General features: G+C 42.8%; 1 protein-coding gene across 6 annotated transcripts in view; it reads right to left on the bottom strand.

Annotated features, from left to right (window-relative positions):
- The window catches only part of RGS6 (regulator of G protein signaling 6), a 488,602-nt gene that overhangs the window by 32,444 nt on the left and 433,574 nt on the right, over positions 1–22,584 (bottom strand). For 3 of the 6 annotated variants that reach the window (XM_038407253.2, XM_043516620.1, XM_043516621.1), the window contains 2 exons: positions 17,818–17,907; positions 4,511–4,564 (listed from right to left, as the gene is read on the bottom strand). In XM_038407253.2, coding sequence (XP_038263181.1) covers positions 4,511–4,564; positions 17,818–17,907 — 144 coding nt within the window. Of the gene's footprint in view, positions 1–4,510; positions 4,565–16,421; positions 17,908–22,584 lie in introns of those variants that run through there. The other 3 variants (XM_038407254.2, XM_038407247.2, XM_043516623.1) reach the window with 2 other exon arrangements.

The following is a 22,584-nucleotide window of genomic DNA, read 5'->3' as shown; positions in this document are numbered from 1 at the left end:
TTCCTGGACACTACGGTGCTAATAAGCGATGGTCACAAAAACACCACCCTATACCGGAAATCTACTGACCGCTATTCCTACCTACATGCCTTCAGCTTTCACCCAGATCACACCACACGATCCATTGTCTACAGCCAAGCTCTAAGATACAACCACATTTGCACCAACCCCTCAGACAGAGACAAACACCTACAAGATCTCTATCAAGCATTCTTTCAACTACAATACCCACCTGCTGAAGTGAAGAAACAGATTGACAGAGCCAGAAGTCACCTACTACAGGACAGGCCCAACAAAGAAAATAACAGAACGCCACTAGCCATCACCTTCAGCCCCCAACTAAAACTTCTCCAACGCATCAATCAAGGATCTCAACCAGTCCTTGCTTACAGACAGCCCCCCAACCTGAAGCAAATACTCACCAGCAACCACACACCACACAACAGAACCACTAACTCAGGAACCTATCCTTGCAACAAAGCCCGTTGCCAACTCTGTCCACATATCTATTCAGGGGACACCATCATAGGGCCTAATCACATCAGCCACACTATCAGAGGCTTGTTCACCTGCGCATCTACCAATGTGATATATGCCATCATGTGCCAGCAATGCCCCTCTGCCAGGTACATTGGTCAAACTGGACAGTCTCTATGTAAAAGAATAAATGGATACAAATCAGACATCAAGAATTATAACATTCAAAAACCAGTCGGAGAACACTTCAATCTCTCTGGTCACTTGATTACAGACCTGAGAGTGGATATTCTTCAACAAAAAAACTTTAAAAACAGACTCCAACGAGAGGTTGCTGAATTGGAATTAATTTGCAAACTAGATACAATTAAGTTAGGCTTGAATAGAGACTGGGAGTGGATGGGTCATTACATAAAGTAAAACTATTTCCCCATGTTATTTTCTCCCCCACCCCGCATCCTGCACTGTTCCTCAGACGTTCTTGTCAGCTGCTGGAAATGGCCCACCTTGATTATCACCACTAAAGGTTTTCTTCCTCCCTCCCCTTTCCCCCCGCTGGTAATAGCTCTTCTTAAGTGATCACTCTTCTTACAGTGTGTATGATAAAACCCATTGTTTCATGTTCTCTGTGTGTGTATATAAATCTCCCCACTGTATTTTCCACTGAATGCATCCGATGAAATGAGCTGTAGCTCACGAAAGCTTATGCTCAAATAAATTCGTTAGTCTCTAAGGTGCCACAAGTACTCCTTTTCTTTTTGCGAATATAGACTAACACTATAGAGCTGCTACTCTGAAACCTCCCTGTGTTGTTGTGCAAAGGTATCAATCATTGCTTCAGGAATATTTGTAAGTAAAACATGAAACATTTGTTTTTGTGACAATTCTGAAAGCTGCTGAAGGGCAAAATGTTGCCATTTCTGTCAGGTTTAATGTGAAAATGGTGGTATCTGGCTTCTGGGCAAACTTGGCACATTTTACAGTAAGAAAAGATTTTACAATAAGAAAAGATTTTACGCAATTTCATCTGTGAATCTCCTTCTGAGTCAAAACTACCTCATGAGAAGTCCTGGCCTTATGGATTTGTAGAAATTAAGGTTCAGGATGAAAAGAATCATCTTAATAAGGTCTTGCTCTTCCTTACTCCTCACTTGTTTTCCCTGAAGCTCCAAGTTTCTGGCTGGCTAGTGGGGTGCCATGGCATCTTTTCTGATAGTAGTCTACCTGGTTTGGAGTTAAACTACATCATCCAGGATAGCAAGAACCTCAGAACATGACACTATTTTTAAGAGCTTAGGGACTGAGCCCACAAAGCATTTCACCCAACTGAGAAGGCATTTTGGAAGCAACAAAAGCTTGTATTTCATTTTTACCTAAAACATGAGACAAAAACTGCAAAATATTTTGTGGTTTGAAGAAACCATATAACAAAATAAATGTTTGCCTTTTTCTCCACTACTGTGAATCTCTCTTTTCACACCTCTATATTTATCATACAAGTGTGAGGAGCCACAGGTCCTGAACCCGGGCCCATGGGCTGCTACCACGTTCACAACTCCACCCAACAGCCTGCCAGGGACTGGCATATTGGGAGCCCTAGCACCTTACATTCCACTGAAAGTACCACCCACACCACAAGGCCCTGGTTGGAGGATCTCTGGAGCCCCTGATTGGACCAGGTACACTATTTAATCCAGAAGGGGATACAAGAAGCTGTCTGTGCAACAAAATGGATCCTGGCTTGCTGTTGCTACTCCCAGCCTTGATGCTGGTTCCTGACTTCATCCCTGCCTTTTTACTGGTTCCTGCTCCTGTTCTCTGATCCTTGGCTTGACTCCCTGACTCTAATTCAGCTCTGGCCTCTGACTCTGGTTGTGACCTTTGGCTCTGATTCCTGGCTTTGACTCTGGCATCCATCCTCTGGTTCTGATCCTTGCTCCCATTGCCCAACTTCTGCTCTGACCACTGTGTCAGACCACCCACTTCCCAGCCCCTGACAACAAGGAACTATGACATATCATAAGTCACAACAGAGAAATATTGAGGGTCCAATTTTCACTTACACTAAGGCTCATTTTATGGTTTTCTGGCAACATAAAGAGACTTAAACGGTGTGGATACAGCCCTCAGTGAGGTCCTCCTCAGCTGATGTAGTACCAACAAAAAGGCTTGGTACTGTCTGTGCTCTCAGCGCACAGTAAAGAAGGCCGATTGTGGACATGTTAGAACATGGGCGGGCTGCACTCGCTTATGTCTACTCTCAGTTTCCCAGAGCACTTAAGTGGCCTGGGGAAGCAGACCATAAATTAGAATAGCCCCAATTTACATCAGAGGCCTTGTCAGTGCTTGCCTGGGTCCTGAATACAGTGAGCACAAAGATGACTTAAAACTATCATTCTCTCCACCCCCCGCTCCCTGCCCTGTCTCTGGTGCACAAACAGTGTAACTCCAAATCAGGCCAAAAGAGTTTTGATCACATGACGATAGGCATTAGGGGGAAAAAATAGTAGTCTGTAATATTATCAGAGATCCAGTTTCCTATGTTGCTTAAAACAGCTTATTGATCTCATAAGATTTTAAACAAGAACAATTATTTTGCTTAAAGTGACAATGACAGGTTAAAAAATCATATGGGACTGATTTTCAGATAATGTAAATTGGCTTGGATCCATAGAAATTGAAGGACAGCTAAACCAATTTATACCAGTTATAAAATGCAATGACATCATTTACAGTTTACTGAAATATCTAAACTATAGATCAATCTATGATGATTGCCTTGACTATATTTTATATCATAACCCTAGTACTTCGAGATGAGATTTCCAAACTAATCTTGAAATCAAAATCCTAAGTATCATCTTCTGCTCTCAGAACCATATTATGCTACTGTAAAACCAGTTACTCCACAGAAGTCAATGACTTACTCTCAGTATATATGAGCATAACTGGGAGCAGAATCTGGCTCCAAGTGTAAAAATATCTAGACTATATTTCTTTTTGTTTTCTTCTCTCTCACTTTCTGAGTTATTTTAGAATACACACACACACAGAGATTGGCTGAGTAATATTTTGTATATGATTGTATTGTAAACATGGTTTTTTTATGTCTACCATATGCATTAACTATATCAAAGCACTACAGAGGAAACCTGCCAGTAGTGATAACACACATCTTTGGAATCTGCAGACATATCAGATGTCACAACTGAGTTTCACTTGTATAGTTAGCATGACAGCATCAGAAAGAACCCCTTGATGACTACACATTGTATTATAGCTCACACTTACCTCAGTAGTTTCCCCTTTTCTATCTGTGTATGCAAATATTTTATCTTTATATATATGGTGCATGCGTATGTATTATATAAAAATATACATACATGTATGTAGACACACAAATGCAAGCATATGTACTGTATCTACACATAGTACAATTCCTTCATTACAAAGGTGTTATGAAAATGTAATAAAGATCATGTTCTTTTCACAAAATCTTGTACTGAACAGTAGCTTCTTACAGATTCAACCGCATTCTGACTATCATCTTCATCATCATACATCACCTTCTTACAACACCACCAACAAATCTGGGCTACCAAGGAAGTTGTTGCAGTTGATACATAAAAGGTGCAATATGGGTATATATGTGTTTAAATATATGTTATCATTAACCATACATAGAAATCAATATGGATACAATACAAATGACGCTATTATAACCATGCTGTCCTACTACAATGTGCAGGGTAAGCAATAACAAATATTGTAGTGTGAAAATAGCAAAACCACAACCTGCCTTTTAACGCTAACCAAAATTGGCCTATTGATGTGGTGATTTTTATCCAGATTGCACATTATGGAATTCTGCTCCCCTCCCCCCCACAACCCTTTCTTAAGAGCTACAGTTTTGATGAGCAACTGAATTAAAAGAAAAGCTGCAAAAAAATTAAAAAAGAATTAAAAAGTTAAGCACCAACACCCCACAACTAAAAGTAAAATGCTGAGGAAAGAAAAAAAATAAAGAACTTACCACACTGCGAGTGAACTTTTCTAGAGAAGTTCTACGACCTTGCTCATTCTCTGGCTTTAAGGGGAAAAAAAGTGGGGAGAAAAAATACAGAAAAAAAACCTTCAGCTTAAATGCAGTTTTTCAAAACAGGAGCAAAACATAAGGAAGCAAAAAAATAAATAAAATAAATTAAAAATTGGATTTTTTTTTTTTTGCAAACAGCAAACCCTTAAAGAATGAGAGCTACCAACTGCCTTGGAGAATGACACTTTTTCTTCTCTTCTGTTAAAAATGTGCTCCATAGCCGATTCAAAGCTATAAAACAGGGTCTGTGTAGTGTTGTTATTGATTTCTTGTTGAACTTTCCTTCTGTAGCTGTTTGTGCGGAAACCTCTGATTCTGGTTAACATCTGCCAAACAGTTGATTGGAGGCTCCTATCCAGATTTTAGAAAGATGGAAGACACATCAACTTTATAATGTTCTGGGGAGTGAATGCAGTGCTGGGAAAAACATCGCTGGAATTATAGCCTGAACTCCTCTGTTTATTGAGAGGGTAGAAGCAGATTTTCACCGCACTGCATCACTCAATGTGCCTCACCTCTTCTCAGGAGAGGCCACCTAGGTATGAGGCAGCATATGTACACTGTGTATGGCTGTGGAAAGATGAGGTCATGTTTTTGGCCCGGGTTTTGGTTTACACAGAGCTTAGGGATATTCATATGCTAGAAGTCATAAAACTTCATTGCAATAAGACTGAAACACATACACCATTGGCTTATTAGCATGTACATGAGGAACATGGCTCACCTTGGACTGAACAGTATTTCATTTGGCACAAGAGAGATTCTTTTGGCCACTAATGAGGAAAGAAATTGATGAGTTATTGGCATGTTTGTCAGTATGTTGAATGGAAAAGACCTAATAATTAGAAAAAAATCACCAGCCCTTGGCAGAGCGCTACAGCTACCACCCTTCTCCATTGTTTGGCTGCATTTAGACATTAATAAAAGGAAGTAGAGAACACATCAGTTCACTATATTTACACAGATCTGTCCAACAACCAATAAATCCAGCAGAACATTTGACAATAAAGTATTCAGAGACTTTGTCCTTCAATCTGAATTTTCTGAAAAGATCCATGAGCATAAGGAATTTGAGAATCAACTCTTAAAGAGACTTGGGGAATATAGTGAGATACAAAGCATCCATACCATCACACCTGACCATCTTCAAGGAACCCAGCTGAAACAGTCTGCAGAACTTACTCAGTAATGATATATTGTCTGAGGAACAATACATTCAGAAGGACTGTCTGTACTACATAGTGCATGATTATAATTGCTCCAGACATAAATGGGTGTTCTCCATTTATTGCTGTATGGTCCCATCGCCAAGATTTCCTATAGATAGGTTTGACTGTGTACAGAATAAAGTGGGAAATAGTCATACCAAAAGTGACAGATTGAGGATATGTCTGTATCAAACTGTGAAACCCATTTTGTTTCAGAAGCTCTGCTTTGTACTGTAACCTTCTTCTTGGAGTATGACCTTCATGCTATGTTGTAACCTCCAGGGTAGATTAAAGCATCCATTTTGTGGCAGGGACTTGACAACTAGTGGAAAATTCTATAAAGCTGAGACTCAGCAAACAAGGGCCATCAATGTTGGATAACTCTTCCCTACTGGAACAATAGATTTTCTATCAAGAGGACCATTGACTTTGAATGACTGTCTACTCAGAAACTAATGGGGCAAGGGAGGGGTCTGGAGACTAGAACTTCTCTAGAAAGCACATAGGTGAAGAGGGGTGCTTCTTTAAGCAAGAGGCCAGACCACTGCCACAGGCAAGTAAGAAGACAAGAAGGGATACCTAGCCTAAGGAAGCTGCCCAAACCCAGTGCTCACAGGAAGGGTGAGATCAGGCCTCGGGGGCTGTGTTCAGGACTGTTTGCCATTCCCCAAAGATCCATAATTCCCTAGTGTGCTTTTTAAGAGCAAAGTGTGTGGTTAACAAATTCCTTTATTATGCTTGCATCCTGGCTCATCTGTCCCTGAAGGGGTTAGCTGAGAAACAAGAGCTCTCACAGCCAGGTGGATCCTGGGGGAATATGTCTAAGCAATTGGACATATTCCACTGCCCAAGAATAGCATCAAACACCCGGGGTCCATCCAGAAGTATGCCCGAGAGACCAAGGGTTAGGAACAGTGATGAGTCATTACCCAGATGCAGGGGGCTTAGAAGCATATGGGTTCCATCAGTGGGATCCATTAACAACTGACTGGTGTCCATCCAGAGAGGAGGACTGAACCAACTATGCAGACTGATGAAGAGAACAGTTGAAGAGGGCCGACAAATTGTTATGGAAAACAGGAGAAATTCAGTAGTGTGATTGCAAACAGAAAACTTTGAGCAGTGCTTGTACCCTGGAGACAGAGTCATGGAAAGAAACTTATGTGAATGTGGTGAGCCAGGGAAAGGATGATGATATTGGGAGGATACAATTTATACTGAGAAGAGGGAAGAAGAGAGGGCCATGTATATGAGATAAAACCCTTAAGAGATAACAGATCACACCACACGATCCATTGTCTACAGCCAAGCTCTATGATACAACCGCATTTGCTCCAATCCCTCAGACAGAGACAAAAACCTACAAGATCTCTATCAAGCATTCTTACAACTACAATATCCACCTGCTGAAGTGAAGAAACAGATTGACAGAGCCAGAAGAGTACACAGAAGTCACCTACTACAGGACAGGCCCAACAAAGAAAATAACAGAACGCCACTAGCCATCACCTTCAGCCCCCAACTAAAACTTCTCCAACGCATCAATCAAGGATCTACAACCTATCCTGAAGGACGACCCATTGCTCTCACAGATCTTGGGAGACAGGCCAGTCCTTGCTTACAAACAGCCCCCCAACCTGAAGCAAATACTCACCAGCAACCACACAACAGAACCACTAACCCAGGAACCTATCCTTGCAACAAAGCCCCTTGCTAGCTCTGACCACATAGCTATTCAGGGGACACCATCATAGGGCCTAATCACATCAGCCACACTATCAGAGGCTCATTCATCTGCGCATCTACCAATGTGATATATGCCATCATGTGCCAGCAATGCCCCTCTGCCATGTACATTGGTCAAACTGGACAGTCTCTACGTAAAAGAATAAATGGACACAAATCAGATGTCAAGAATTATAACATTCAAAAATCAGTCAGAGAACACTTCAATCTCTCTGGTCACTCGATTACAGACCTAAGAGTGGCTATTCTTCAACAAAAAAACTTCGAAAACAGACTCCAAGGAGAGACTGCTGAATTGGAATTAATTTGCAAACTGGATACAATTAAGTTAGGCTTGAATAGAGACTGAGAGTGGATGGGTCATTACACAAAGTAAAACTATTTCCCCATGTTATTTTTTCCCCCTCCCCCTCTGTTCCTCAGATGTTCTTGTCAACTGCTGGAAATGGCCCACCTTGATTACCACTACAAAAGGTTTTCTTCCCCCCCCCCCCCCCGCTGGTAATAGCTCATCTTAAGTGATTACTCTCCTTACAGTGTGTATGATAACACCCATTGTTTCATGTTCTCTGTGTATATAAATCTCCCCACTGTATTTTCCACTGAATGCATCCGATGAAGTGAGCTGTAGTTCACGAAAGCTTATGCTCTAATAAATTTGTTAGTCTCTAAGGTGCCACAAGTACTCCATTTCTTTTTACATGAAAAGTACTTCTCTAGAATCTTCTGTCTGTGATTACCTACCAGCTGCGACTTCAGCTGGAATATCAACCCAAAAGGACAAAGAAGGAGTACAGAAACAACAAAGAGAAGATACAGAGAATCCAAAAGGAAGGCAGGAGAACTGGTGAAGGCACCTGTAACTGGATATATGCCAAGCCTTTACAAGATTATACTGCCAATTGATTACCTCTACCACCAAAGAGCAGCACTTTAATGCCTAGAAGACCAGACTGAACGAGCTGTCAGTGATGAGTCCTCAGAGACAGCAGGGCCAATAGAAATGGACATTGAAAGAAAACAACATCCCTTGTCTGCATGAGACAACCATGGAACATTCTCCTATGTAACTATTTAAAAGAGCCACACTGTCAGCCAAGATGCCACCATATGGCATCCAACACAAATGCTAGAGATTCTAGGATGATGAAATTATATAACTGATCTATAAAATAGTGTTATTTTAAAAAATATATTCGTTTACTGTGATTTTTAATTCTAAGAACAGCATTTCAGTAGGGAGGGAAGAGGAACCATGAGGCCATGCTTTCAATACTAGTGTTCATTGTGTAGGTTATACTGATATTCATATTCAAGAACCATGTATAAAACAATGTTAAATTGAGGGTTTTGGCCAAATATAAGTTAAAATTGCAGGTGTAATTCCAAACTGGACCACTGGGGAAGCTGTTCATTGTGGCTTCTATATGGCACGCCAGCAGCACCACTCTGCGCAGTACAAGAGTTGGTGGGGGCAGGAAAGCTGATGTGGAAAGTAAATAAAGGAATGATAGGTAAGGGGTGGGGAAGATGAATAGACTCTTCCTTCTGATTGGGTAAACTCTTGGAGAGTCAGAGAAACTCACCCCGCCCAAAGGGGTCCAGGGTAAATCAAGACTGGGAAGAGCCCAGTACAGAAAGAAGACTCCTCTTCCAGGAAGTTAAGAAGTTATCATAAGTCATGGTCTTAGTCTTATTGCAATAAATGTCTGCTTCTCAAGCAAACTCTTCATGCCTGTGAATTACTCCCAACCCTTCTACCTACCCAAAGAGCAACACCTTCCAGGATGCCCAGCTAGTGCCAGTTGTGATGGTGATCTTTGTGAGTTGGACTTCTGTTGAACCTGTCATAATTTGGTCACTGTGTGACAGCCACTATCTTGACCAACTCTGGGGACTGAACCAGGGACATCCAGAGCTGAAAGCACAGATCTTTACTAGTGGAGCTAAAGAACCAGACTCCATAGCTGGGGTCCATAACAGACCTATACCCTGTGTGGATTGGGCACTGTGGGGGTTGTTTAACATTCACACCATAGTGTGTGAGTGGAGGGGAGAGAGGAAAGTACAAGTAGCCTCCAGACTCACTCATATGTGGCTGTGTAAGATTAAGTCACAATTGCAGTCCCTGTGCACAGGGAAGGGCAGAAACTCCTTCTTCCATGCACTCACAGGGAAGCATGTCACCCCAGGGGAGGCAAATGGGAGAGGTAGGGAGAAAGTGAGACATGGAGCTGCCGTTCGACACAGATCAGGCCAAGTGCACCACTGCATCAATCTAAAGGACAATGTAGACTGTGCAGTACCTTTGTGCATTGGGCCTCTCAGAAGCACTGCCCCTTTTTGACAGTGGTGTAGCTAGGAGTGGAAATTTGGGTGGGCCCCAGATCCTTTAAAGTGCTGCTGGAGCCCTGCTGCCAGAGCCCCTGAAGTAGTGGTGTCAGGGCTCCAGTGGTGCTATAAAGGGCCAGGGGTTCCGGCTGCTGCGGGGAGCCCCGGGCCCTTTAAAGCACCGCCCAAGCCCTGCTGCTGGAGCCCTGGGGTAGTGGCGGCAGGGCTCTGGTGGTGATTTAAATGGCCAGGGGCTCCAGCAGCTTTGGGAAGCCTCGGGCTCTTTAAAGCACCCCCCCCCCGAGTCCCGCTGCCAAAGCCCCGGGATAGCGGTGGGGGCCCTTTAAATTGCCCCTGAGCCCTGGGGCTCCCAGCTGCTTCTGAAACTGGGAGCTCCGGGGGTGATTTAAAGGCCCCAGGGCTCCCAGTCACAGCCGGAGCCCTGGGGCCTTTAAATCTTGATTAAAGGGCCTGGGTATTTAAAGGCCCCGCCTCTTCCAGTCAAGGCCCCGTCTCTTCTGGTCGAGGCCACGCCCCCCAGTGCAGGACTCCGGAGTACTGGTAAGTCCTTTAAGTAACTTTCACCCCTGGGTGGATGAGCAATGACAGACTGTGCTAGCTCCGCTTCTCCCCCGACACCACATCCTCTTCCTAGCCCTGGTGCCCCCAGACACAGGGCTTCACCAACCAAACTGGGCACGCTCATGGGGCGGCTCAGAAAATGGCAAGGCACAGCTGCCGAAGTGTAGATTTCTGAAGGGCAGGCGCATAGCTCCGCCCTGGATTTCAGGTGCCCGAGTGATGCTCTGGGCTGCTGTGGCAGCACTACACCCCTACTCAGATTTGGGTGGGCCTAGATACTCAGGCCCACCCATGGCTACACCCCTGCTTCTTGACCTCTCACTGAGGTGATGCAGCTTTGCCTTATCCCCAGCAATGCCCAGTGCTTTAAAGGCACAATTTTGACAATGAAATGTAATGTCTAGGCCAGTGGTTTTCAAACTTTTTAGGCTGCGTACCCCTTTCCAAATAAAGTAGTTTACCATGTACCCCCATCTGAGATAGGGTCATATATACCTATGAAAACAGAAAAAAAAAGAGTCTGTAAAAGGGATAACACAATGCAATACAATGCACAAGCCCTAGAGTGTGTTGTCCCAGATACAATTATTATAGCAAACATAGGCATAGTTTAACTTCTATATTTGGGGAGGCATGGATCCCAGTCAGCAGCTGCTGCACTCCGGCCACCAAGCTTTAAAGGTGGCGTTGCCGCCACCAGCAGCAGCACAGAACTTCAGAGCCGGGTGGTTAGAAAGTGGCGGCTGCTGGCTGGGGTGTTCATGTTGTTTGCAGCACGGGAGGGGTATGTTTTTAATCCTGCTTCCGTACTGCCCCTCAATACCCACTCCCACCTGCTCCCGCATTGTTTCTTGAATTTTTATCCCGCTCCCGCTATTATGGCAGCAGGTCCTGCAGGACCTGTGGGACCCCAGTCCTGCTACAGGGCTCTACGCAAAGGCAGCACTACCACCAGCAGCAGCGCAGAAGTAAGGGAGGCAATGGGGGGCTGATGGGGCATCCCATCCCCTTTGCATGACAATGCATGGAGGGTTAGAGTTGTCTAATCCCTTTGTGTGGGGAAAAGGAGATGCAGGGGCTGCGCATCCCCTTGTAGAGGTGCATGAGGACTCCATTCCCTCTGCCTGGATGAGTTGGGAGGGTTGGGGGTTCCCATCCCATTGCATGGGGGTGCAGGAAAAGTGGGTGGGTGCTAGTGGAGAGACATCCTGAGAACAACATGTCCAGCCATTGCTAGGACAATTTTAGAGCCCTGATGTGGGACTGGGATCCCACAGATGCCGTAGGGCTCAATGTCATAATAGCAGAAGTATGGTAAAAATTCAGGAAACAGAGTGAGAGCGAGTGGGAGTGGAAGTGGGTATTGCGGGATGGGATAGGAGCAGGATTAAAAAAAATAGTCCTCCTGCACTGCTTACAACATGAATGCCCGTGGCCAGCAGCTGCTGCTGGCCAGCTGCCCAGATCTGAACTTCTTCACTGCTGCTTCACTGCTGCCGCTCACAACCAGGAGAGCTAGAGACATAGCTGTTTTTGAAAGGTAAGACTCTGGAGCTCCTTTTGGTAGCAAAGGTTCAATTCTCTGGCAAATTCTGCAACTGCAGAATCAGGAATGTCTGGAACACTATTGTAGGCTGATGTCATTTCCCATTCTTAGGGAAACTGGAGTGGGTGGTGTAAATGGACCACAAGGATTCAGTTTGGGGCACTGAAATTTTGTATCAACTGACAAGCTGTAGCATATGTTTTATTCAAACACTGAAAGGGTTCACTGGGAACTACCATCTGAAAATTTAGCCATGCTAAGGTCCTATATTGAAACCTGCCTTGCAAACACTCCCAGCTCCAACATATGACACACTTACAGTGAACTGTATTAACGCAATAGCCCCGAGTTTAAATCTAACTGTCTAAGGTATCTGAAGAACACCAGTCACCAGAGTATCAAGTTGTTGATCAAAGCATTACATTTTTCTATTAAAATATAAAGCACTCAAACCTGGCTGCAAGCCAAGCAGCTGACATGCACAGTTTCAGCAGGAGCGCACATTTGTGCTAGCTGTATTGCTCTCCAGCATTTCCTGCTGCTTGTCTACAAAATGTGTGACTGGCTATGTGTTATTGAGGTAACCGCTTGCCTGCTTTGGTCCAGCTCAAACCAAAGGTGCTTGAGGCTGCCTTGCAAAGTGGAGGAAGGAAATTTAAAAATAAAGTAGTAAGAATTTAGAAAAATAAAGAGTAAGGATCTCTGTATGTTGTTTGAACACGTCAGGTAAAGCACAGGAAGTGCACCAAAATGGGTTGAAGTATGACAACGATGCTCGTACAAACACACACACGCAAATTTGTTCAAGAAGTCCTCAAACGTGGAAAAAGAAAACTTACCCTCATCAACAGTAAACAGACAGAGCTACTGTACAAGCTAACAGTAGGATACAGATTTTTTAAATTTTAAAAGGCTTTTATTAAAAACAGCTGAGCCCACTTAGGTGCAGAAAAAATCCAAAATATGATGGACTATATCACTAACCATTTACTGCAGCTCTCTATGTCTTTTTTCTATTGGTTGATTATTTATCAAACTGTTCCGATTTTAGTTCTTTTGAGTAAAGAGTCTGTTAGCACAGGGCAGTGTAGACATTAGAAAACCAACTACAAATGATTAACAACATGATTAGTAGGAAATCTCTTAGCATTCTTATGGCACTCAAGGAAAGCTCTATCACTAAGAGTGAAGTCAGTCACACTTCCTCTGAAGGGATTGAGAAGGGGATGGAAAGGTGCTGAAGTTAGCTTGGTAGACACTATAAGGAGACAGAGAAGGTGAGAGAGCATGAGACTGGTTTTCAAAGAGAACTTGTTTGCAATGGAGACTTGTCCCATGGATGCTAATATGACTTTCGAGTTCTCTTCTCTTTCTAATATGTATACTAAGGTCCCAGTTGTGCTCGTGCTGGAACCAATGAAAGTTTTGCCATTGACTGAAGGAGAGTATGAACAAGTTCTAAGAGCTCAGTATTCTACACTGTAGGTCCACCATTCATATTGGAACTTGCTACTAATTTCTCCTCAAGGCTTTTGTGTTTCAGAAGCATGAGATTCATGTATTTCAAAAGGAACAATATTTTACTAGGCATAATTATAAGCAAGGCTTGAAAAATTCCCTTGATACTCACTCACCTGTGGACTAAGAATCAGGTTATCAATTACCCTGCACCTCACGTAGTCATTGACACTAGCGCAGAATGAGTGGAAAACACTGCTAGATCAGAGGGGTGGCAATTTACACCTACTTTGCACGCACTAGCACAGGGCAATATGGAATATGGCCCAATGTAGGGAGAAAAATAACTGCCCTACCCTCCTAAACCAAGCATATTTTATTTACATTGGCGCATCAGCTCTCCCTCCCCAATAAACTGATGATAGATCCCACTCCCACCTATTTGCAGAGCTCCTCCACTATCCTACCCCTCCTGGGGCTCAGATAGCACTCAGCCCCTCACCTGCAACTGGGCCCTCTCCAACCCTCCCCTCTCCTCCTCTTAGAAGACGGTGGCTCAAAGGCCCCCCTGCCCCTCCTTTTTGGTGAGACTGGCTCTTGCTGCTTGCTGTTCATTTTACACAAACGTTCCACTCTCGGAAGAACGTCGGTGCAGCAGCCACTGTCCTTACTGTCCCATCTCCTGAACGAGAACTAGCAGTCTCAGGGCCCCTCCACTCCCTCCCTCCTATTTATCTAGGTTCTTAGAATGACCCCTCCTGTTGAAGGAGCACCGGGGCTTGAGCTGCTCTGCTTTCTTCCTTCTCCTCAGAGCAGGAACCAATGAATATCTAGCCCCCCTCAGCCAACACACCCTGTCAAAATCGCTATTTGCCCTCATTGAGTGGGTGAGGAGATTTTTCAAGGCCTAAATGTAACAGGCATTTCTTCTCTTGCATAAAGTTCACTGTCATCCAAGGACATGGACATTTTTTGGCTCCTGAGGGGAAGGGATGGTAGTTATTGCCCACTATAAAATGTGATAATGTATGTATCAGTAGAAATATGGGCAAACTGATGTTTGGTCTTGCACAGCACAGGTGTGGCACATTGTGAGTATGCACAAGAAGTAAAAAGCAATGGGTAGGCAAAGAAGTGCAGCAAAACCCAATCCTGCATCTGTGAGGCAGCTGCTGACAGCAACCTAATGACTCCTACTTAGAAGCAGAAGTGAGGCCCACAGACAAACACATAGCTAAGTGGCTCATTTGCATGCTTACCAGGCTAAAGTCCTTTTCTCCTCAGATACATGGATGCACTGCCCACATCCTTCCCCTTTTTCACCCTGCCCTTTTCAGAGTAAGGAGGCAGGCATGCAAGGGTGACCTACTTCTGTGCAATGCAGAGACCTACATCTAGCTTTTAACCTTCCTTGTTCCTATATGGAGCCTCCAAACACACCCCTGTTGGAGCCAAGTCTTGCACTCCAAGTAGTATACCACAGATTTGCAGGCTCTAGGCCATCATATTGTGGTACATATAACAATGACAATGGTAGGAAAGAAGAAAAACTCCATCATGAATGAATAAGGAACTCCTAGCCTATACATGGCCCATGTCCACCATCTGTTTATCCATGAGTCTGTGTAAAGTATGTTCATTTTCCCCTCTCCTCCTCATAACTCTGCCAATGTATTTGAATCGGGGCCCACAAGCCCCTCTTGCTCATTCCACTTCCAGACCCTGGATCAGAAACTCTCACATGTGCAGTTATTTTGTGATGTTGAAAAATGGTACTTTGCACTTACACAGTGCATACTATATAGAGATTTGGACCTGAGGATCTCAAAATATGCCAGACATTTTTACAGATGTTAATTAAGACTCAGAACATCTCTGCTACACAGGTCAGAATTATTACCTGCATTTTACAGAATGGGGAGTATAAGGCATACAGAGATTAAGTGATTTACCCAAAGTCACACAAGACAATTAGTGGAAAAGCCAGGGAACAAACACAAACAGATCTCACATTCCCAATCCTATACTTTTGCCACAAGGCCCATATATGGGATGTAATGTATGGCAATGACCCAAAATGAGGGGGACACAAAAATACATTCATACAAGAAACTTAAATGCAGCGGGATTCACTTCCTCAGTGCAAATAACTTTCTGTAATCTCAGTTCCATGATTCTGCATTTCTGCCGTAATTAATAGTGAGCAAGAAAAGCAAGGGCACATCACAGGTGTGGAATGCGAGCTAGTTTGGGATTAAAATGAGTGCTGTCCCTTGAAATGAGGGACATTTGGGAGATATTCCTGACAAGGATTCAAACTTTTGGGGTGAAATCCTGGCCCCATTGAAGTCAATGGCAAAACTCCCACTGACTTCAATAAGGCTAAATTTTTACTCTTGGGATTTAAACTGAAATCCTCAATATTGAAAGGTTCTGGTATCCCACTGTTCTTCCTTTACCCCCACTTCACATTCCAGGCTGCCTCAAGAAGCCCTAAAGGACTCTCTCAAATCTGCTATAAAACTACTAAGGATCTACCAGGTAGGTCAGAATATGGAAGCTTCATTTTCTTTCAGTCAACATCTCTGTGCAATCAGGGGTACGTCTACTAGCTGAACACAGTAAGATGTACTTTACAACTTCTGAAGTAACTTTAATTTCCCCCCACCATATGTTAAATTGGTGAATGACACATCTACATGATTTTTGCCACTGTTTTCTTTTTGCTTGGATATGTTACTTGAGTACCCACTGCTCTTTCTAAAAGAAACTAGATTCTTATTTCCACTGCAGTGTTAGCATGACACTGAAATCTGTTCCTCAGGTGGCATGAGAATCGTTCTAGTCATGCTGACAGGTCTAGCACTTGATCTGACAGCAAACAAGGATTCCAAAGAAATCTTTCATTCAAAAGTGGAGCTGGGAAGAGACCTTCCCTTTGTATTAACACATGAACCATCAGGTCCTAATGTTTTGAAAGGGAGAACTTGATAGGGAGAACATATAGGGACTCTCGCAGGGATAAGACAACAAAGGTTTTTAATTTCTTTTACATCATCCCATGGTGTTCAAGAGTTTTAACTGCACCGCTTTCTTTCCCTCAACCTCTGAATTCTGACCCAGGTTTAAAGAGCAACTTAAAATTTCAAATGTCAGCTAGGACTTTGTATTTCTTCTTCTGGTCTTTACTTGTCTAAAACCAGCTGGTTTTAAAACACAGGGCCAGTTCATGTCCTCAGTCACACCACTGCAATCCAACTGAAGCCAATGCCAGGCACAACGAAGAGTAAAGTTTGGCTCATTATGTCACAATATGCATTTTGAGGATCCATAATAACAATGAGCATGTAAAAAGTCAATGGGATTTCACTGAGTTGTGCCAATGAACTGTAATTTGACAGCCCATTGAGAATGCAGTGGAGAAATAGCAGAGAGTATGGTGATGGAAAACCATAAGCTCAGGCTGCAGTAGCTGAAAATAATTGTATCTAGTGTTTTGTAAGTGGGTCATACAAAGGTAAGTGCGTGCACACAAACACATTCTTGCTCTCTCTTGCAGAGTACTGGAGCAAGCTCGGAGGTACAGAAAGCATTTAAACATAGCCACAAATGCAGAGGAAGGTGTCTTACCTTCCAACCCCCCTTGCCTGAATAGAACTGGCTGGATAAGAGCTGACTTAATCCTACAGAATCAATCCTTTGCTACTCTTAGTGGGGAATTCCTGGCAGAAAATATGTTGCTGGCAGTGGATGTGCTGACACCCAGGGGATGAAAAGAACTGAGGCCCAGGTCTTTGGTGAAGAACATGGCTGAAGTTCTTGATTTCTCTCTGGGTTCAATTATTTCTAGTTTAAAATAAAAAGCAAACATTTTTGGGGAGCAAATTGCTGGGAAAGGGAGGAGGGGGTAAGATATTACAGGGAGGTCCCCAGGTAAGGCATCCCGAAGGAAGACCACATGGTTACATCTAGGATACTGCACCATCTCCCCAATCTTGTTACCCTGACTAGCAAATGAACACATTTATGGGGTCTAATTCTGATACAAGATATCATCTTTGTCATGAAGAGGAGACAGTGGACTTCTAATTGCCTGCATTGAGTTTGGAAGACGCCGGTATAATCTGAGCATTTTTCCATATTCTGCGTTTTGACTGGCTGTCCATTCTACCTTTCCCCTGCCATGGTTGCCAAAGCTGTATATAGGGATGCCATACCCTGGGCCTTCAGGTGAAGGAAACAAATGTTCTCAAAAAAAAAAAAAATTAAAAAAAAGTAAATGAAACAATATTCCCATTTTCACACTAGCAGCAAGCAGCAGGTGAGAATCAATAGGTGCTAAGAGATGCAAGCATGTCCTTCCCAAAAGATACCTTCTTCTTCGCCAGCAGTAAGTCTTGGTACGTGTTAGAACGGAGGAAACGTGCATAGCTGTCACTCTTCATCAGCTTGTAAATGTGCTCCTGTAGGGCAGGAGGAAAGGAAAGTTTGAGAATTGTTACCAAATGCCATTCAGAAATCAGAGGGATTCAAAACAGTCCAATGAAAGGAAGAGAGAGAGAGACACAATTAGAAAGAGGGAGCAAAGTCCTAATTATAATAATTTATCATTTGTATTGTGGCAGTGCCCAGGAGCCCACATCCTGGAGAACTCTATTATGCTAGGCACTGTACACCTCACCCAAAGATGGTCCCTGCCCCAAAGAGCTTGCATGTATTAATCTGCAGCCTAAAAAAGGGTTGATTTTGTAAAGCCCAAAACTCTCAGAAGCAACTATATAATGACCAGATTCTGCAATCTAGTGCTATTGAAATAAAAAAGACTACTGAAGGAGTGTTGTACTACTTACATGAGAATAAGCATGAAATAATCTGTCCTTTAATGTCCTATCATCAAGGTTTGAACAACCATTAAGAGTTTACTCTGAGGATGTCATACTTACAATCTGATACTCTGCTTCAGAGCTTTGGTGAGTGGAGTTTCTCTGCAATCAGACAGCTGCTTCCCCCCTACCCCACATCATCAACTTGTTTGTTCAGTTTTAATTCATAATTGAATGTATCTTGAGAAACTCACTTATTTTTCTACTTTCCCTGTGAACTCTTAATAACCCTCATGCCAAAGACAACAAAATCAAACCTAAATATACTTGACTGAGTAAAGACAGAGAATAGCAGTAAAAAAGAGAGTCTAATTCACAAGAGGAAAAAAGGGAACACTGGACATTTCTATTAGTTCTTTGCCTGTGGAAACCTCTTTTATGCTGTTAAATTGTGTGTATTTATATCATAAGAAATCTTTTTTCCTGACCCCAAAGCTTCAGTATTTAAGTCCACATGAACCTTTAGGAGAGAGGGAGAACCAGTGAAGGAGTTGGTTGCAACCAAGCAACGCTCCAGGATCCATATAATTTTGCTCAATCCTGGATTTGTATGCGTGTGTCTGAGTATTACCTTATTCAACTTTTTTACTGTGTTCTCTGTAAGGTAGGCATTGCTGGCAGTCTTTTTACTCAGACACAGTATAATCTTTACCCTCTGATGTGACCTGGCTTGGAGCAATCCTTTACTTGTCAATTTTGCTTATTCACTTTCTGATGCCATCATCCTCCAGTGTGCAATGTTCTATATCTAATGAATAGCACAAGATTTTACAGAAGAAAAGCCTGTTTACAGCAAAGCCAAAGTCTTTCTGTCCTACTGCATCCTTAAGAAAGAGAATCTCAAAAGACATAAACACAAGCAAAGTGGGAGGGTAGCTTTATTTCCCACTACCAAAAAACCCATGAGATTTGACTTCCCCTCTCCAGCAGCCATGGAATATTTGCTCTAGTTGTTTAGCATTGAACATAGAGAGCCAAACTCATAGCCAACTAGAGGGAAAAAATAAAGTCTATGTCATGAGTTTGGTTATTAAAAGCCTTATATTTTTCTTGTGTGCATGTGACATTACTTATTAACTCTCACAGTATTTCAGTAAGATTGTAGGACTCGACTGTATTAAATTCAGCTGGATGATGACTGGCTCAAGTTAATTTCCTCTTATATCACTAACTCCATGCCCAGCAACGAGTATTTCACAATGGGCAAGAAATCAAATTATGTCAAAACACACACAAGCTTTCCCCGTCCTGAGACCAGGAGCATTGTAGAGATGATTCCCTCTGTAGGTTGGGAATATTTGGTGGCATTGATGGAGGTGACATTCCTGGACTTTAGAGAGTAAGTGTGCCTGGAGTGTCATAGAGGATCAGTGTCTGTGGAGGGACTGGGCCTATCACGGAGATGAGATTCCCTGCCTCTGAGGACATGCTGGGAGCACGGTAGAGATTATGGCCTATGTCTCTGAGGAGTGGGTGGAGGAAAGTGTAGATTTCATCACTTTTTAGCATAGTTATGAAGAATATTCTAGCCTTGGAGAAGGCTACAGGGGGGCCTGAGCACAAAAAATGTGCTGTAATACATTATTGGTGCAGGGGTTTGGATGCCACTTAATGGGGCAAAAAAACATAATGGCCTATATTCACCAGGTCCGAGGACCTGACAATTTCTGCATGGCCCAATCCCATATTCCAAGAATCACTGCCTCAGGCAGTGCTCTTAGTGAGTGGTGATGTCTGGGATCTAGTACATAATGGAGAAACCTGCATTCAGATTCTGAGGCTTGCTGTCAAAAAGAAATGATCCTCATGGGGTAAAAATATTTTCAGTCCTCATAGTCACAGAGACATACAGATAGATGGCACTAGATGTTTGCAGGTTAGAGAGAGATGTACCAAATAAGGTCAGTTAACAGTAAAGCTGTTGCACTGGTACTGTAACAAGGGCAAACTGTCCTCCTCCAAGCCAAGACAACAGCCTGTATTTGTTCTTTGTTAGAAAGAGTAGAGACTTTACAGCTGAGGCTGGGAGAACAAAACAATGATTCATCAGATCTTCAGATTAAAGAAACAGTGAGCTGACACCTTGACTGTGTCCCTCTGAGGAAAGACAAGGCAGAATCACACCCAAAGCTCTAATATAGATGTATTCATGTCATGTTTACTAAATATTCTCTCTGGGTTTCCACATCTTGGAACCAGCAAACAATGATATTGCAACTGTTCCTCTGCAGGGCACTGACATTATGGAATTGTTGATAATTATTCCTAAACTTTGAACATTAATGAGGAAAGGTGGTTGAGCATGGGAAATAGCTTCCAGAAGCAAAATCTTGTTCTTCAGTTATAAGTGTTCAAGGGTTTTCTTAAACTCATGACTGATGACATGACGTATGCTGATCATTTTAAGCATAGCTTTTCTGGAACATTTACTGGACATCTGAACCAGCTGTTCATGTTTTGCAGGGTCTGTAGAGCGTCTTCCAGCTGACACTTGCTCAGCATAGCGCCCACTGACTCACTTGAAAGAGCTGCTGAGAATGGACCACAAAGGTTCCAGTTTGAATTGTGGCTGCAATAATGTGCATACACAACAAATCCAGCCACTGTATGGTGGATTCTAATAACTGGCTAAGTCCATACTAGTCTTTGATACCATCCATTAATAGTCACCAATGTATTGTTGATACAATTGCCATGTTAGAATCTAGGAAATCTGCAGCCCATTGAGATGACTTGTAATTATACTGTCTAGCACCTCACAATTTCTGAAATACACAGAAAAACAAGCAAATTCAAATAATAAATATTGTGGGAAAGACAGATTGACAGTGAGGTATGTGGGAATTTAGCTATTCTACTCTCATATAGGGCAAATGGGCGAGTCCCATTGTACATATGACTTTAATTCATTCCTTGTTCTGGGCTATCATTACTACCGACTGCGATCCCATTTTCTAACCTACAGAGCAGCTGCATGTGATTCTCTTCTTTACTGTGTGGCTGAGAGGATGAATAACCTGTTGGGAGGCTATAATCTTTCTCTACAGACATTTTTAGGGATGTGAAAGTGCAATGCCCTCTACAGACATGCACATTTCAAGACATGCTTATCTACATGGTACTGCTGACAGGAAATTCAGGGCTTTCCAGTTGGAACGCTGGAAGAATATTGCATTTTACAGAGCATGTATCCCAAATCAACAAGTTAGCTGCAATCAGCACTGTGACTATGTAAAGCAAGCACACTACTTATGCGATCCACAATGGCTCAGTTGCAACTCTGGACAGTAGAGCCTATTTCATTAGAAGGTTGGGCAGTTTGCTGGAATTGCCCATTACTCTTACTCAAGGAGTGTCATGGAAAAGTTATGTTCTGCCTTGCACTGTTGTTCAGAAGAAGGAAGAGACAGTTTATTTTAGGAATAGCAACAAGTCCACTAGCAATCCTTAGGTACTGCCCCTCAGCGTTAGCAATCACAACGAAACTAACAAAACCTCAGTCCCGTGCACTAACCTTAAGACAACACCCCTCTATGTAATGGTCTAAAAAATAAGCCTATAATATAAATCTCATTAATGACTTTTAAACATCAGTGAAGGAAGCATCCTACTTTTACAACTCTAGAGTAAGTGGAAAAGAGCATTTTTCAAGAACAGACCAGGGGGCTGGCTCTTATTATCTATCCCATTGGCTCTGTCTAGGGCCTTCTCTCAGAGGCTCAACTCACAAAAGCACAGTCTAATGTTGTTTTGTCACATAAGAGTGCCACCATCCAACCACAGTGGACGAGGTGCCTGATATTGCATCGAAGTGTATGTCATTTAGTCCATGCCCACAGGACCAAGTATACCTAAACCTTCCCTGACAGATGTTTAACTTGTTCATAAAAACCTCTAATGTTGTGAATCCACAACTTCCTTGGTAACATATTTCAGTCCCTAACTACCCTTATAGTTAGAAAGTTTTTCCTAATATCTAAACTGAGTCTCCCTTGCTGTATATTAAGTCCATTACTTCTTGTCCTACCTTCAATGGACATGGAGAACTTAATGTTAATCACAGTTCTCTTTACGACAGACCTTAACTTATCTGAAGACTAGAAAAGGAGTACTTGTGGCACCTTAGAGACTAACAAATTTATTAGAGCATAAGCTTTCATGAGCTACAGCTCACTTCATCGGATGCATTTGGTGGAAAAAACAGAGGAGAGATTTATATACACACACACAGAGAACATGAAACAATGGGTTTATCAT

The sequence above is a fragment of the Dermochelys coriacea genome, chromosome 6, assembly GCF_009764565.3.
Source record: "Dermochelys coriacea isolate rDerCor1 chromosome 6, rDerCor1.pri.v4, whole genome shotgun sequence".
NCBI classification, from domain to species: Eukaryota; Metazoa; Chordata; order Testudines; family Dermochelyidae; genus Dermochelys; species Dermochelys coriacea.
Note: the sequence above shows the minus strand (reverse complement) of the source record. Positions and strands in the feature narration are given on the sequence as shown.